The 17,008-nt window shown below is 37.3% G+C and overlaps 3 protein-coding genes across 9 annotated transcripts in view; 1 reads left to right on the top strand and 2 right to left on the bottom strand.

Annotated features, from left to right (window-relative positions):
• Positions 1-51: 51 nt before the first annotated feature.
• Positions 52-2,402, bottom strand: CSN5 (COP9 signalosome subunit 5). The gene is made up of 6 exons (XM_053768310.1): positions 2,084-2,402; positions 1,898-2,001; positions 1,684-1,814; positions 1,350-1,544; positions 954-1,221; positions 52-301 (listed from the first exon to the last, which is right to left on the bottom strand). The coding sequence occupies exons 1-6, from the start codon at positions 2,236-2,238 to the stop codon at positions 108-110; spliced, it is 1,047 nt and encodes a 348-aa protein (XP_053624285.1). The 5' UTR covers positions 2,239-2,402; the 3' UTR covers positions 52-107.
• Positions 2,403-3,844: 1,442 nt separating this feature from the next.
• On the top strand, positions 3,845-5,778 carry Xbp1 (X box binding protein-1). The gene is made up of 3 exons (XM_053768455.2): positions 3,845-4,190; positions 4,340-4,747; positions 5,017-5,778. The coding sequence occupies exons 1-3, from the start codon at positions 4,045-4,047 to the stop codon at positions 5,108-5,110; spliced, it is 648 nt and encodes a 215-aa protein (XP_053624430.1). The 5' UTR covers positions 3,845-4,044; the 3' UTR covers positions 5,111-5,778.
• A 455-nt stretch (positions 5,779-6,233) lies between these two features.
• Positions 6,234-17,008, bottom strand: part of Pax (Paxillin) — a 53,899-nt gene continuing 43,124 nt past the window's right edge. For 6 of the 7 annotated variants that reach the window (XM_053768189.2, XM_053768180.2, XM_053768199.1 and 3 more), the window contains 5 exons: positions 13,491-13,701; positions 12,162-12,368; positions 11,909-12,082; positions 11,605-11,835; positions 6,234-9,465 (listed from right to left, as the gene is read on the bottom strand). In XM_053768189.2, the coding sequence (XP_053624164.1) occupies positions 9,199-9,465; positions 11,605-11,835; positions 11,909-12,082; positions 12,162-12,368; positions 13,491-13,701 (1,090 nt within the window). In that variant the 3' untranslated portion in view covers positions 6,234-9,198. Of the gene's footprint in view, positions 9,466-11,068; positions 11,437-11,604; positions 11,836-11,908; positions 12,083-12,161; positions 12,369-13,490; positions 13,702-17,008 lie in introns of those variants that run through there. The other variant, XM_053768171.2, reaches the window with a different exon arrangement.

Below are 17,008 nucleotides of genomic sequence, written 5' to 3'. Positions count from 1 at the left end.
CTTAACGCACGCGAAGGCCCGGGTAAAAGCTAGGGAAGAATAAAATCAATATACATATACGCAATATTTATATTTAAAACTACACAATAAAGGGCTTAACAACTAATTCACTCGATCATAGGGGTGGGTGGCGCGGGTCGGCCGCTGACGCTGTTGAAGAGGCGGTCCTTGATCATCTGCGCCATGAGGCCGTGGATCACCTCGATGGTGGTCTTGCACGCGTCCTTCGTGGCCTTGCCCAGCTTGTCCTCCGTGCGCTTCTCGTGCGGATCCGCGCCGGCGACTATGAACCCACCTCGACCTGACAACAGGATATTATCTTCAAAAGAAAAATAATTGCTATCAATCTAAGTGCAGAGATGGATAATAACCGCCTAAAAGAATTGTATATTTTATAAATCATAGAAGCGGTAGTGATGTAAGGGTTAAGACGCCCACCTGTGGATCAGAAGGTCCCTGGTTCGAATCCAACTCGTGCTACATGAGTTTGTATATCAATCTGACTCATGTATAGTAGTTTTCATAGACCACCACTTGCTTCCGATGAAGGAAAACATCGTGAGGAAATCTGCACACTTGGAGAAGGCAATGGCAAACCACTCCATTAAAAATGCCAAGAAAGTTGTGTGTTTCATTATGATGACCATGACACTCAGCCATGAGAACGAAGAAGAAACTAATTTTACAATACAATTTTTAGTTAATAGTACACTAAGGAAGTCAAAAATCGCTCTCTCACAGACATCATTAGCCATGAAGCCAGTGGTTAGCATAAAAATAAACCTAAATTTTATCCTAAAATCACACCAAATTTTAGATCCATCCAACTGCCTGACGCCAACCCTCAACCAAGAACTTTAACAATAAGATTTAGGTGTATAATTTACTATGTTTTACTGCTAGTTGTTTTATAATATAATAAAAAATTAAAAAATATACAAAACAATACCAACCCAAAGACACTTCACTCTGTTCCAACTTGTCGGACAGGTCAAATATTTGTCCTGTAGTATAATCAGCGTTGGTGATGAGACTGGAGCTGCTAAGAGTGTTCACCCAATATTTATTCCATAGAGAATCAAGCAGCCTACGGTCTAGGGATGACTTGAAATAGGAAACTTCTAGAGAGTAATATTGCTTGCAGTGAACACCAAAATCTTCTATCTTGTTGAGAGGAATGGTTTGGTATTCTGAGGGCTCTTCATTGGCTGGTTTGTATCCCTAAAAATATGGGAAAGGTGCTGAATCCATACAAATTTAAATAATCTAGTCTTCTCAGATGTTTACAAAAGTTATTCAAATTCGCACAAGCATATACTATATCTCATCATTGTTATCTTTTATCATACCTTAGGATAAGTCCTAAAAGCTCCAAGACATACTTTTCCAGCAGAAATTGTTCTGACCGGGTCAATGACAATGGCTACAAATGGCTCCTGGAAGTTTTGATTGAGCATCTGAGTGGACACATCAATACCAGAGAGCCAGCAGCCATATCCTGGGTGGCTGTGATACCATCCAATGGCATTCTCATGTCGGCCAACCTGTGAAAATTTAATAAACAAAAGTCACTAATCATTCATATTTTTCAATATTATTAAGATGATCTTATGATTATTTAAGATATTTACATAGTTGTTTGCCAAATAAGCTGATTGTATGGATAATTTATGTAAAATTTACCTGTTTGGCTGCCTCAATGTAAGCTGTCATGTATTCATAAGCCTGTGCTTGTGCATTAACACGAGTTTCTGTCCCTTCAACTGGCAATGCAAAGGAGTCCATCACAATCATAGTGTTTGCGTCAACTTTACCTGTAAACAAGCAATGTATTTTTTCCCAATAGTGAAAACAAAACCTTTACTGACAACTTAAAAATTACTGTTTGGCGATTTACCTAATAAGAGTCCCATAACTTCCAACGTCCCTCCAGAACGTGCGTGCATCACCATCTTCAGCAAAGCTAGTGCTGAAATCTTGATATCTTTGAAAAAATGAGGACTGAAAATAAATGACAATTATTAATGATTACATTTACCCGTTTCAGAGGTGGTGGAAAACGTGAATAGGTTCTATTACTAACTCTTTTTCCCATGGTTTTGCCGCAAGTATATCTTGTTGTTGTTTCTTATCGTAACGATAAATATCATCAACACTCGATACAGTTTCAATATTATTCGCCATTGTCCACGTTTTTTGAGCAATGGTGGACTGAGAATCGGCACTTGTTGATGCCATTTTTGTGTTTATCTAATTACACTACGATTATAAACTTTGTGCAGAACGGGAAAATCTATAATAATTTTGTCGCAAACTATAAAACAATAATGTCCGACGATATTATTTTTTTGTTCGATGTTCGATTGACAAGACAAACTCGAAAAGGTGACATGACATGACAAGCACAAGATTGTCATTGACACTTGACGTGAAACGATCCATGATGGTGGGATGCCATCCATCTATGGCTTTATGGCGTGGACAGAGCTTATTTGTCTTTGATAAGTTGATATCGATATTTTTCAAGGCATGCATAGTAGATAGAGAAAATTAAAGACTTCGTTATATCTTTCGTTTTGCTTATACAAGAAAGAGAAGTGTGTTTTAGAAATACACAAGAAATAATCTGGTTTTACATAATCGCCCAATCTGCCGTTTTGTATTGACATGCATTTGACGTTAGCTCGTCGTATTTAGTTTTTTTGTCTTTGGCTTGCTTAATTTGGCTACAGCGTCTATATACTAGCTGCGCCCCGCGGCTTCGCTCACGTGGGATTTCGAGAAAATTTCCCTATGTGTTTTTCCAAGTTCTACCCGTGTACCAAATTTCATAACAATCGGTCCAGTAGATTTTGCGTGTGAGGGTAACAAACATAAGTACATACATGCATACACACATCCTTAGAAACTTTCGCATTTATAATACCCATTAGTAGGATTGAAAACGATTGTTCATTTCTATAACTTGTAGAAGTTGCACAACTTACATAATTAAAACCTTTAAATTATGTAAAGTTGCAATTTTTAAAATTCAATGTTATTTACAACATTACTCTTTTAAAATAACTCAGACAGATTTTGATATGAATGCATAAACATTGCGTAGTTTGTATGAGAGCTTTTATTTACCACTATGAAGAACCAATAATGTAGGTACATGCCAAATCCGCCAAGATTCGGCGAAATGTTTCGCAATAATTTATAGCCGTTATATAGTTTTATACCTAACTCATCACTTCAATCATCAACTAGAGTATAGGATACAGGTTTAATCACGATGAGTTTCCTTCACCCATAGTTCATAAGAAGTTCTTGATAAAAACAATATGTTAGCCACCACTAAACCACGAATGGTGTCGATGTATGTCATGGTGTGTTGCGAAGTCAAGGTGTACTTAAAATAATCATGAAATCATACCAAAGCTGGTAGTAATCTAAGCTGCAAGTTGCATCATTTGTGTACCTTAGACAGTATCCCGTTACCATGCTTTACAAAATTACTAACTAGAATTTTAATAACAGGTCTTAATATATAATATCAATATTCATATTATATAATATCAATATTATATATTTCATCGTAATTAAATCGGGTCATTCTTACATATATTTTTCATAATGAATATTCGGAATTTCTCATTTCAAACTTTGGCGCTATATCGAAATTTAATGGTAGAGCAGGGGCGTTCTGTATGATATGACGCATAAGTGACGTTGTATCTTTTTCCCTTTCTATACTATCAGAAATTTTGCGGCATCTTTGTTTAACTGATGACATTGCAACTCCGCCCACATTCGATTCTAGCCAATAACAAAGCTCCACATACACTTTTCGAGAATGGTACAAAATAATTCAATACGAAACCCGAGCTTGATAATGTACGACGCAATCTTTTGCTACGCGCTCGCGGAAATATATCGTAGAAAAGTGCTCTAACAAATAACAAGTGAATAGAAGTTGTGTTTAGCATGCTCTCGTTAAGACAATAGAACTGCTTTTCAAGTGGAGTGTCTCTTGTTTATTGAAAAATCCAAAGGATAATAATGAGCGCCCCTATTATCATTACCGTTCCCAACAACTATCTGGCGGTGGAGGAGATGGACTCCGACGTGGTCCTGGACGTGTCACCTCAGCCGTCCAGGAAACGGCGTTTGGATCATCTGACATGGGAGGAGAAAATGCAAAGAAAGTGAGTTATGTTTGCTTACGTTGACACTAACGGGATGAGACGAGATCTATTTACTTTGGTTATCCTTTGATTTTATTTATACGTCCAGTGCAACAAGACCTTTTCATTGATAACAACAAGAATATTAATGAAAAAAACACTTGTTACAGGAAATTGAAGAACAGAGTGGCAGCACAAACATCGCGCGACAGGAAAAAGGCGAAAATGGATGAAATGGAACACCGTTTGAAGCAATTTATGGATATGAATGAAAGGTTGGCGAGCGAAGTGGCGAGCTTGAAGGCGTTGAACGAGCGTCTTTTGAATGAGAATGCAGCGCTTCGCAGCGAGTCCGCGGCGCGAAACGTCGCGGGGGCCCAAGGACCAGCAGAGTCTCCTCAGCAGAAGGAAGGGCCCCCGTCGGCGATCCGCGCGGCGCGACTGTTGCTAGCGATGTGCCTGCTCTCTCAGACCTCCTCGCTCACCTCGACTCAGAAGAGTACCTTGACAGCCTCCATCAACTTGCAGACTCCTTATTACAAGAAATTAGCGCAAGTGCTTCAGGAGCGGTTGAAAATGTAAGTTTTTATCTGAATTATATAAGTATTTTCTACAATGTCCAGTACATTTTAAAAAGCAAGCAAAAATCAATAATATCTGTACTAGTTTGCAGTTTATGTTTGGTAAACTCTCAAGAATTACAAAACAAACAAGAAACTAACAAGTTTTCACAATGGAACAATCCAATATAGCAAGACAAATAATGTAATGGAATATTTTAGAGAAATTTTATTGATGTGTAGTTTTTTATTAATGGCAAGATTTTTATTCAAATTTGTGTTTTCAGGTCACAGTCCGGGAATCTGGAGAGTGTTCTAAAGGAAATCAAGTGGTGGGGACCGCAGCAGAGCACCTGGAATCCGGTGAAGGTGCAGTCATAGACATGAAGCACGACGTTGACAGGATACTGGCCCAGCACTCTTATGCGTACCCCTACACTCCTGACATTATAGTCACTGCACCTAAACAAACCGTACAAATAAAAGAGGAAGGAAATGACAAAGGAGACATTTTTTACGCCAGTTTTGATGAAGACAATGATTGTGTCACTGTTGAAGTGCCCTGTGAGGAGCAGATTGTTGAAGAAGCACCTACAAAAGTCGAAACTCCAATCAAAATTGAAACAGACTTGTTAAATACGGACTTAAAAACTGACTTTGATTTGAAAATGGTGTCCCCAATGACTTTGTCACCAAATTCCATTGATGACAATCTATTGTTGTCACCGTCGCACACAAGCCTTAGTTCAGATCTTGGTTATGAGTCATTGTCATCTCCTCTCAGTGAACATGAAGCTATGGACTTGTCAGATTTTTGGTGTGAGTCATTTTCTGAACTGTTCCCTGATTTAGTGTAAGGGAGCAGTTCTGTATTTCACCTCGCCAAAGACTGATTAGTTCATAGTATTTTATTTAGATTTTAAGTGAATGTTTGTACAGTTTTTTTAGGTTTATCTATTGTTTCTCATCTAATTTTTTAAAATCATATATCTGTAAGTGTAGGGATGTAAATTGATTTGATTAGCACAAAATAAACAGCGTTCTGTCGATTTCTATTTGTTTCCTTAATCACCCACTTAACCCATATTGCAAAGAAACAAAATGAATTTACAGTGTCATAAAAATCAGTCTACATCGATAAGAGATGATTAATGACCAGCTGATTATAAAGGGAAATCCAGATACAGATAATAATTGTCTTCGATAAGCTTTTGGTAAAACCAATTTGGAATCCAACATCTATGGTATAATCACAAATTTATTATTTAATTTTAATAACGGAGATTTTGATTTACGTAACTTGATATTAATTAAATTTAATAACGGAGGGATGTTAAGAGGTTTTTATCCGGTTAACTTGAAATTAATTAAAATTTAATAACTGAATTTAATTACGCGAACTCTTGTCCGATATGTCGTCCACATCAGGGAACAAAAATGGAAAATACATATGTATGACTACTTAAAGGTCAAAGCCAAAATGTGAATAAAGAAAAGTCTAATAAAAAAAAAACATTAATATATTTGTTAAAATATTACCGATTCAATAAAAATCATGTCTCTTAGATTAATACATAAACGGATAACTATTACAGCAACTGTTCCAGTTCAGTTCCACCATACGGGGCGTTGTTATCAACCAACCAAATCAATATTTGTCGGTCACATGTCACATGCTGTAATACTATTGACAAAAGTACATAAGTTCATTTGTTTTAATTGTAATTTCAGACTGTATATATTATTGTACTCTAAATTCAAAACGATCCGATCGTTGAATATTTTCATAAATGGAATTTTCATGATGTCATAATAGTAGTACCTGGCTTATCATTTTTTTGCTTTTGTATTTAGAAAAACTATAAATACATTGCATAGCGATAAAAGTGCAGCTCTATAAAGTATTGCTGATAACAGATTTGGCACTTGCACCTAACGAGTAAGCGATAACGTAAACACGTTAATGAGTAATAAAAATTAACAATGCACAGTATTCCATAACATATAGCGTACACTAATGGAAGTTTCTAGAACTTAACTATATCGATTCCACTCAATATTTAAAATGCACGTACACATTAAGTTGAGGCCGTATATTGATCGGCCGTTTTGTTTTATATGATGTAATTCAATGTAATAAGCCTTTAAAATTAATTGACAAAAGATATTATTTATTAATGATTTTTAACAATCTTTTAAATCGCCACTTCTATTGTGATATTTGACTCCATTTCGAAACCAATCGAAATCGATACTGTTTGAAACGGAAAAGAAAACTTATTAAGTTTTATGCTATGAGATAGTTTATTAATTATTCATCAAGTGGGATGAAAAATTCATAAACTAATTATTTTTACAACAAAATCTTGTAATTAGGAATTCCTATTTAATAACAATCTGTAAGCTGTTATTTTTATTTGAGAAATATATTTCGTAATTAGTAACTTATAACTAATGTTTTGTCTGAGACACTTAATCTAATTGCACATCACGTGTTTAAAGAGAATAATCTCCTATCTAATATACAACAATTTAGTACAAACAATGAGGTCCAAAACACACAGAAAGGAGATATTCAGAAAATGAAACTTTACTTGAAATAAATATTCAGGATTTAACTGTCTTGACTTTTTGTCAATAAATACGAGTATTTAATGTTAACAAAGAAGCAAAAAATTAAGACTCGAAGATAGCAGTCGCTGCTGTTGATATTGACAAGAAAATTTCATTTTTAAATTATTAGTCGCAAGGCCAGTCAAACCCATCTTAGGACCAACAAAACTCTTATCTGTGTGGGCAGGACCAAATTTTTTAGTCATCACATGCACTAGTTAAGACAGTCAAATGGCTAATCTAATCGGTCTAATCGATTTTAATTAATTAGTGCCTAACTAATCGATTCTTCAAGTATTAATTTTGAGACAATCAATTTTATTCTTAACTCAGGTTTTTATCTTACTTTCAAGGGATTATGAAATAGATTATTTTCTGTTGAATTTCATGTTATCTACAAAAGTTTTATCAATTTATCTATCTTGAACGTTTAGGCACGTTTCTTGTAAAGTACGATAGTTACTGTGTCAATACATAAATAATATCAGAAATATACTTGTGCAAATAGTCAGTATAAATACTATGGAATATATTATTGGCTCTACACATATGATAAGACAATGGAAATTATTGATTTAAAAGTCTGTAGAGGACCGACTGTATTGTCCTTGAGTATCTTTCGCAACAACTTGTTAGTCGCTTGTCAAATCTCATTTCGCATTATGTAATGTCATAAAAACTAAATCACCATAAAAATAATAAAATTGTCAAAAGACCATCCCCTGCCAAGTCGTATTGGGATTTAATAGTGATTTAAGTTTTTATGACAAGAACGTTAACTTTAGCGTTTTCAAGTTCAGTTAGAGTAAAACTGATATTTATTCTTTTTAACCGTTTATTTTACTGAAAAAAGGGCTGATATTAGGGCTATGGTCTTTCGTCAACGCAGAATTTTATGTTATTATATTCGTATTGAAAACTTTCGAGATTTAATGGGTCCTACATATTATCGCCCGAACTCGGACAGATGCCGACGCGAATGAACGTAAAATGCATAGTTTGTATGTTAGCTTCATAATACCGTAAGAAACAATCAATATTGAACGTCGAAACCGCCAAGTTCTGTTCAGCTGTCGACAGTTTATTGTCGGCTTTACGATATCTTTTATAACACAGTAAAACCAATGCATTTATGACAAACTAAAGCTACTTTGTATTCGTTGCTCACTTAAGATTTGTACAACTTGATTTTCTCGGACCAATTAAATACTATATTGTGCGCATCGAGCGATGGTGTTTAAAGTTTCATAGAAAAATCCTTCGTTCAACTGAACTGCCTCCCAAGACAAGCTGGTTTTAGAATTTTAAGTGTAACTGACCTCACAAAGTGGACACATCCACCAATTTATCCTGTGGCGATGTTGTGTAAACGAAAATCAAATATGACTATATAATATCTTCACGCCATGTAAAGAAAAGTCATCAGTATCGCTACATAAGATCAGATCTATCTAAGTCAACGTTAAATATGTTTTATATGCATCTCACTATGTTAAAATATTACATTTGGCCTCTATTCTTCCATTCTTCGTTCGAATATCAGTCAGGGAGGCAGTTAAATGCCAGATGTTTCGGCTATCATCACCATCGGCCATGATCGTGATGAATCGAAGTAAGTATTGCTGGTTTATCCTTGCGTTGACATAAAGCTCACAATTAAAACGTAGATGGTTACAATACCTGGGATCTTTATATCGCGGAATTAACAGCAAATTTGCAATGAATTATGGTAAGTTGATATGATGTCGACTATAAATCGATTCGCCACGATCATGGCCGAAGGTCTACTACATCTGATAACATTTATCGATAAAATAATTGAAATATCAGCGCCATCTATTACCGTCCTCTCGTAATTACCCAAACAGCTTGTCAAAGCAGGTGTGACAATAAGGTTTGTCGTTCTGTTCTTTAAAGGTGCCTTTATTGAGTTGCCTGAGACAAAAGGCGCAAACGAAGTGTTCTGGGTGGAACTTCCTGAACATGGCGGTGATGCAGCGGCCGGCGATGGGCTTGTGGCAGCCGGCGCAGAGGGAACCTCTCTTTCCGTGGTAGTGAGTTTCACAGTATGGTTGCCCCTCGTGCTCGAAGAATGAACCGCCGTGGAAAGGCTCTCGGCACTCCTAGAAAGATTAAAAATAATTTTGTATTTTTCTTTTAATGGCGAAGGTAAAACAGGTCATATGAAAATTTAGTCTTGTACCGTCAACTATGGCCTTCAATCACGCTTGAGCGGTAAATTATTCTATGGTCTCTGAATCATTTCAGGTTAATGTTATTTTAATGGCGGTGACATTCTGTCTTCTGAAAATAGTCAGCGACAATTTGACACATGGCAAAACATCAACCAATTCCCGAGTTTCTTTAAATTAATTTCACAGAATGAAACAAACAATTAATTAAAACCATGAAACAGTAAATTTAGAAACAAACAGTAATGTGTGTGTGCGTGTTCTGTGTTAAAAATATATACTAAACAAAAGTTTAACAAGTGAAAACATCTATTTTTATGTAAACGAAAATATTTAGCAACACAGTGTAATTTCAAGCAGTCGATTAACCTTTGAAAATAAACACGATTAAAGTGTGAATATTTCTTCTAGAAAATAGATATCGTATCAATAAACGTATACTTATTTTCGGAATAATATTAACGACCGGACATGATAATAATTAATAACGTTATTCTACAAGGTCATGCGGTAATAACTATTTCGGTTTTGTTTTCACGGCATGTCCAGGGTTTTGGCGCGAAGCCAGTGGTCTGACATTTTATCATGTTACACAAAATTATGTCGACTGGCGTGAACTTCATAATTATTTAGGTGTGATTTATTATCTTATTGCGGTTGTATAATACTAGCTAAATAAGCTACGCAGTTTTATTGCAATGCAAAATACTGCCGAACAGAAAATTGGATATTAGTTTTGGGCAAAAAACACGTTTTAGGCATTGTTAGGCCTTTAAGCCTTGTTGCGATCTATTCAGACCTCAGCGCCAACAAACGGTCCTTCGTGATTTTCACAGGTATTCAAAACTTTGATACGAAATTTGGTCATCAAATTTACGAGGTAAGTACCATAATTATATGTTTCGATCAAAGCGATTATTTATTCTCACAACGTGTGCCTAGCGAGATCTAGGTTTAGGTGCCAGCAAGTATTTATGGAAATTAGACAGAAATAAAAATGAAATGAAATTCCCAATCAATCTGCTGATATTGCGGATAAGCCCATGAGTGAGACTGATACTAATAGATACTATATTTATTTTTTACAGGTATATGTTATTTAATCTGCACCTGTTATCTATACATACATTATCGTCTTAGAGTCCTATCGGATGTTCATATTTGTGCTAGCAAAATTGATATTATTATTTTTTTTAAATCTGAATGTCAATCCCCTGGCGACATTTATAAATAGAATGTTGTCTCAAAAATAAATTTGATCGGGTGGCCCATAAACAAAGCCGATGTGATCTACGACGCCTGCTGTGATGCAGACGTGACGTCACGGCGCCCTATTTATAGCGGCCGAGTTTAGGAGTGCGCGGGAAACACTATCCGCACGGCACTTGACCCGCTTTTCTTTTTGGTCGCGTTTTTCGCGACGTAACAATTGATATAAGGTCAATGCCGTGCGGCGTGTACGCACACGTGGCCTTCAGAGTACCTGACACTGGCCACTAAAGTTCAAGTTTTTATAGTTTCAAATTTTTATAGTTTTTTTTTGTTAGTGTTATTTTTTTTTCTTTAATTTTATTTTTGTTCTCTTTATTTAATTACAAATCTTAGAATAACAATAATTTTACAAAAATATATTACATTAATTATAACCTATAAAGTATGTTGTACTAGAGTCGTCTCATGTATTGTGTGTTTGTGTGTGTACATCTGTGTTTGTGTTTTCATTCCCTTGCCGTTTGACCGGCTAGCATAGCTGAAAAAGAAAATTGGGGAGGGCATCCATTTTGGGAGCTGTAGCATAGACATCATCCCTTATTCATCTTCATCAACTCCAACGCATTTTGGGCATACTGGTTTTCCCTCCATGGCATAGAAGGATTTGCCTTTGACGGGCATTTGGCAGTCCTGTGGTGAAAAATAACATTAGGCATAGACTGATTGTTCAATCAGGTAGTATACTTAACCTGGCGTAGCGACGCTAGTCTTAAGCTGATGTCAGAAATACTGTACCTCTTTGCCGGCATTACTCTGCTGTCTAAGAGAGCCTATATACATAGGAAATGGAATACAAACCTTGCAAACGAAGCAATCCGGGTGCCATTGCGTGTTTAGCGCCGAGATATAATTCTCCATGATGGGTTTGTTGCATCCGCCGCACTTGGGTGCGAACATGTCGAAATAGTCAGCACGGCAGTATGGTTTCCCATCTCTTTCGTGGAAGCCATCTTCCCCAAACTGTTGTCCGCATTGAGCACAGAAGAAATGCTCTGTGTGCCACGTCTTCTCTAGCGCCGTCACGCATTTCTGTAAACAAAATTCGACTTTAAGTCTTATTAATTAGCGTCGATAATCTAAGGTATCCGATAACGAAACTAACATCGAGGATTGGTCCGTTGCAGTATGCGCATCTCGGCGAGAACAGGTTGTGGTAGTCGGGTTCGCAGTAGGGCCTGCCTTCCCTCTCGAAGAAGTTCCTCGTGCCCAGTTCCTGGTTGCAGTGAGCGCAGGTGAAGTGCTCGGGATGCCACGTCCTGCCCAGGGCGGTGATGACCTGGAGACACAAACACTTGCTTCAAACGATTCACTTAAAATCACTGTAATCCACTTCATGAAGTCCGTTGGATATCCACCTGTCCGACTATGGGCTTTTCACAGGCGTTGCAGCACCCCTTTTGAGGGGTTTGAACTCCTTGGCGGCTCATGTCTGCCCGGAGGGAGCCGAGCATGTGCTCGAGAGAAGCGGACTCGGGTTGCCGCGGGCTGCTGCGGTAGTGTTCCTGCCACGCGCGTTTCTCCCGATACACGTGAGTTCCGCCCTCGCCTCCTGCGCCGCTCACCTGAAATCACAACAACAAATCAACAAGCCATTATCACTCAGTCCTATATAAGACTGAGCAAAAATAACTAAGAACATATGATCAGATTTAATTTAATTGAATTTGATCATAAGCCCCGAGTTTCCCAACGTACAGGAAAACCGCCCGGTCGTGTGAAACTGGAGCGAATGCGGTCCGAGTGAAAACTTTGACTATGTACTCTAATATTATAAGCTCGCGGCCCCACCACGCCTGTGATGTAACGCTCGGAACTATCTTTAGCTATGGCGGTGGCCATGAGAGCGAGGGAGACGGCACGACGCTGGAGAGATGCCTGTTTGCGCGGCTGGAAATAGCCATGGACCAAGAAAGGAGAGTTGTAAATATTATAATAAGCGGAAAATGCTTGGTGCAGTGTGCCGAGGTGACCGTGACAGAGTCCCGAGGCCCTTAGGCTTCCGATCAGTGGAGTCGTAAACTGGATGAGTGGCGGACCGAACACTCGCCAGTGTTCGGTGCGCCGGATTATAAATAAAAAAAAAGTTAATTTAGTAAATACAGTTTTATGAATGAGAATTAGAGCGTTTGAAGTTGGGGCTCGTATAATCAGGGGTTCTCCTTTGACCGTGGATCTGCTGCGTCAACGCGCTGACCTTGCACTACACCTGCTTCCACTAAAGTAGACCGGCCTTTTCTCATTTATTTTAGGGTCGTCAGAAATGTCACGTTCGTGATTTGGCGCCGAAGAGGGCTCCAACGTCTCTATTACTGATAATTGTAAACAATTTATTGGCTAAATAAATTAAAGATGGAGATCGCAATGGTGGTACATAAAGCTGACAAGTTGATCTGAATAACGACGTCGTATATAGTCCGCCTGAGTCTGGCTTTTACACAATGCCATCATCTTCCATATGTTCCAAGCTGATTTTCATGAATGACATGGGTCAAATACAGCGTACCGCACGCCCATGTCGCGTCAGTCGGTATGAAGACGATAAACTCAAAATACCGGACGGACTTTTGTACGAATTTAACCAATAAATAGTGTGATTCCTGAGAAAGGTTAACCAAGCGAAGCCGGCACGGCCGCTAGTAGTAAAAAAAGAGAGTTGTGTCATAAAAAAAGAGGTTCAAACTCACTTTAAAGTCAGACAGAGAAGCCATAAGATCGTCCAGCTCCTTAGTGGCGTTAGAGGCGTGGTAGTGTTGGCGGAGCGGGGCCACCGTCATGGGCGGCTGCTGCTGCGCCTGCGCCGGCTCCACTACCGTCTCCTGCACCGTGACCGTCACCTGCTTCGTGCCGGGCCGCGGCAGGGAGCCGGAGGGAGGCACGGGGGATGTTGATGCTCGACTGTTGGCAATATAGGTATATTGATGAAAAATAATCTTATAATAAAAAACAAGGAAAAACGATCGTATCTGTCTGACCTATAAATGGACCAATGTTACTAATTTTCTATCTTATTTTCTTATTTGCTGCCATAAGACGATTATGTCAAACACAAAACTGCTAATCCAAGATTCCACCAAAACAAGATTCTGCGAGGATAACTATGTAGAGGTAACTTTATTATCATAAATCCATCAAGCCAAAAGAAATAGAAAAAATCAAAGAAAGAGAGAAAGAGATTTTTTCTATTGTCGTGTATACATTTTTATGAAAATTATTTCATCTGACGTTTAGTTTTGACGCAGTTTTATTCGAGTCTTTAACCTAAAATTACCATAATATATGAAAGAGTTAGTTACCACTGCGGAGAGAAGCATTACAATTTGGCTTCTAATTGAGCGTGTAACAAGGGAACGCTTCTAGATCTAGCTTGTTTATGGTTGAATCTATAAATCTGTCGCAATGGCAGCTGATTTAACGTCAAAAGGGTTGGCACTTATCCATTGTGAAATTAAAATATTGTCATGCTTATGGCGCTGTCTAGATATCGGCACAATATTTTAATCAGTAATGTCACTCATAAAATTAAAACATGTATTTTTTGTATGAGTAAAATTATAACTTAGAGTTTTTCAACATTATTCCCTTGAACCCGAATACAACTACACAACATAATAATAATAATACCATGGAGCTTCGAAATTCAAATTTACTTACAACAGTAGAGAAAAAAATTATACACGAGTTCGACGTGAGCCGATTTCAGCAGAAATAATCATTAACTGTAGATGCATTAGTAGACAAGACAGACGATTTGAGATGTTGCGAGATTGAGTTACATACATAAACAATCACACAATAATTTTATTTTAGTAGGATCAATGTTACATCTATTTTACATTAAACTGTGCTGTGCTGACTGAAACTAAGTTTCCGTCCAGATGGGGTGACCTAAACCAATAGAAATTCGTAAGTTTTGACAAGCGAAATTCTATTAGTTGTTCGGAACTTAGCTTCACTTAGCTGACCACAGCACAGCTTCTGCAAGTCCGGCCAAAAATGGCGTCAAAATGGGACACCAGCATGTCACAGATTTCCAATCAATCGAAATGTTCATGTAATAATAAGCAGTAGTTCCTATGAATACGTATTTCTCTATTTACCATATAAAAAAAGTAGTGCAATGAGATAGAAATAGCACAAAGTCCGATGTTACAGTAACACACTTGGATTACTGAATGTATTCAATTTTCAAGGCTTGTTATCGCAGGCAGAGATCTCAGACAGAACACGAAAATACTCAACACCCACTATTATAGCATATCATCGTGTTGAACTGATCTACTTTTTTTATTAAAGTAAAAAATGATTCACATCAATAAGTTTTTTTTTAGTTCAATTGAAAGAGAGAAAAGTCTTAATTAAAATGGCCGATTTGTCTCACTTAGACAAAAAATACAAATATTAAAAAAAAAATAGTTTTGTTGACTACCTAGGGGATCGCCCATCTATGATAAATAAAAGGTTATTTTACATGTCACTTTGTGTTGCAAATTTCATCAAATTCACAAACATATACATCATTCATCTTTAAAATGTAGATTTAGTCTAAAACAAGTAAATTTCAATTCTAAATTCGCACAAACTATCATACAATAACGTTCTATGAAATACATAATTTTAAAAATATATGATTTTAAGATATTCAATATTTAAGAGTTGACTGGACTCCTAACTCCGGAAGTTAGTTAATAAAGAACGATCTTCCTTTTATAACGTAAAGCTTTATAACGTCACACACGTGTCATTAGCGTGCGGTTCAGCCCCAGAATCCCAAGGAGGGTTGACATCCTCTATTGCATATACTCCAGTCACAGACTATTTAGAAATGGTATGTGCTTCCAGTGGATATCGACTAAGGGACAGGCCTTAGCAACTGATAGGCAACAATATATTTCTCAAAGAAGGTTTACATCAAGTAGATATCTGAATCAGATTTATCTTTTACGCCAACCTAGGGCAGTAGCGTCACAGCTCCGAATGAACAGAAGATAATAAAGACTAGTTACAAGTTATTGAGGAGTGTGACAACCCTAACAATAAATAATGCTTGTAATACATCAGAGGGCGCGCGACAAGTGTTGCCCGCTACAATACTAATTGCACAAATTGTGCACCGGAACTGTGCACTGTGCGAGCGATTGTAAGTGCCAAACAATAATAACAACGCTGTATTATTTTTAGCACACATATGCAGGCAACATTTGATTTATAACCAGAGAAAATTTTCGAGCCAGGGAAGTGACATTTCATTGATTGTAGTGGTGTATTTTCGTCCAAATGTCAGAAACACAGCTAAATGGTCTGTGGTCAGACAGAAATGACTAGGTAATTAATATCCATCAACTATCAGGATATATTTGATTAGCAATCTACCTTTTCTACGTTTTAAAAAATCTGTATTATGATTTTGTATTACAGATTTAGAGTAATTTTTGAAAATTTTTGTCTGTGCATATAAATAGACACGAAATACGGCATCCAATATACTTCAAATGCGTGTGTTGGACCATTTCCACAATAATATTAATGAATGCATCAGTTCAATTAATGTGACAAGCCTATCATTCTCCTCTATGCCTTTTTGATTGAGCTCACAAGCCAAGATTCTTGGCTGTAACCAGACTTCCTGTCTTCAAACATATCATCACCTGTATCACCGGTTGCTGATAAAGTATCTGATAGCCTATATGTAACATATCGAACAGGTAGCGTTGTACATTTTACTTCTCAAATGTTGGATAGGGATAACTCACTATTGGCCAATCACTACAGGCAGACTTATGTAACAGTTAATCTGTCAGATTACAACAATTCAGCTCGAGTACTTTGAACAATTTGAACATGCCAAGTTGCCTATGTCGCGGTAACAGCGGCGATCAACCTATCCTAATTCATTATGTGTACAGTCGACAGCACATCATACTGTCGACTGAAAATGGTAACACACACGTGACAGAAAAAGGTAAACTGACAAAGATAAATTAGCCTCACTGGCATAACAAATATTCGAAGGGCACGCAAGAAAACTTACAACAATAAAACACTGTCTGCAGAAAAAAATACTTTATTTTCGATAAAAAAAATAAAAGTGAGTAAGTTTTTTTTTTTCTTATTTACGTTAGTTCCGATATAATTATGAGCCCACGCGGAGTAGGCGAGGCCGTCATGTTGTCAGCGCCCTACGACCAGAATATTCATCGAACGT

The sequence above is a fragment of the Plodia interpunctella genome, chromosome 3 (assembly GCF_027563975.2).
Source record: "Plodia interpunctella isolate USDA-ARS_2022_Savannah chromosome 3, ilPloInte3.2, whole genome shotgun sequence".
Taxonomy (NCBI): Eukaryota; Metazoa; Arthropoda; class Insecta; order Lepidoptera; family Pyralidae; genus Plodia; species Plodia interpunctella.
This window is presented reverse-complemented; position numbering and strand designations above follow the sequence as displayed.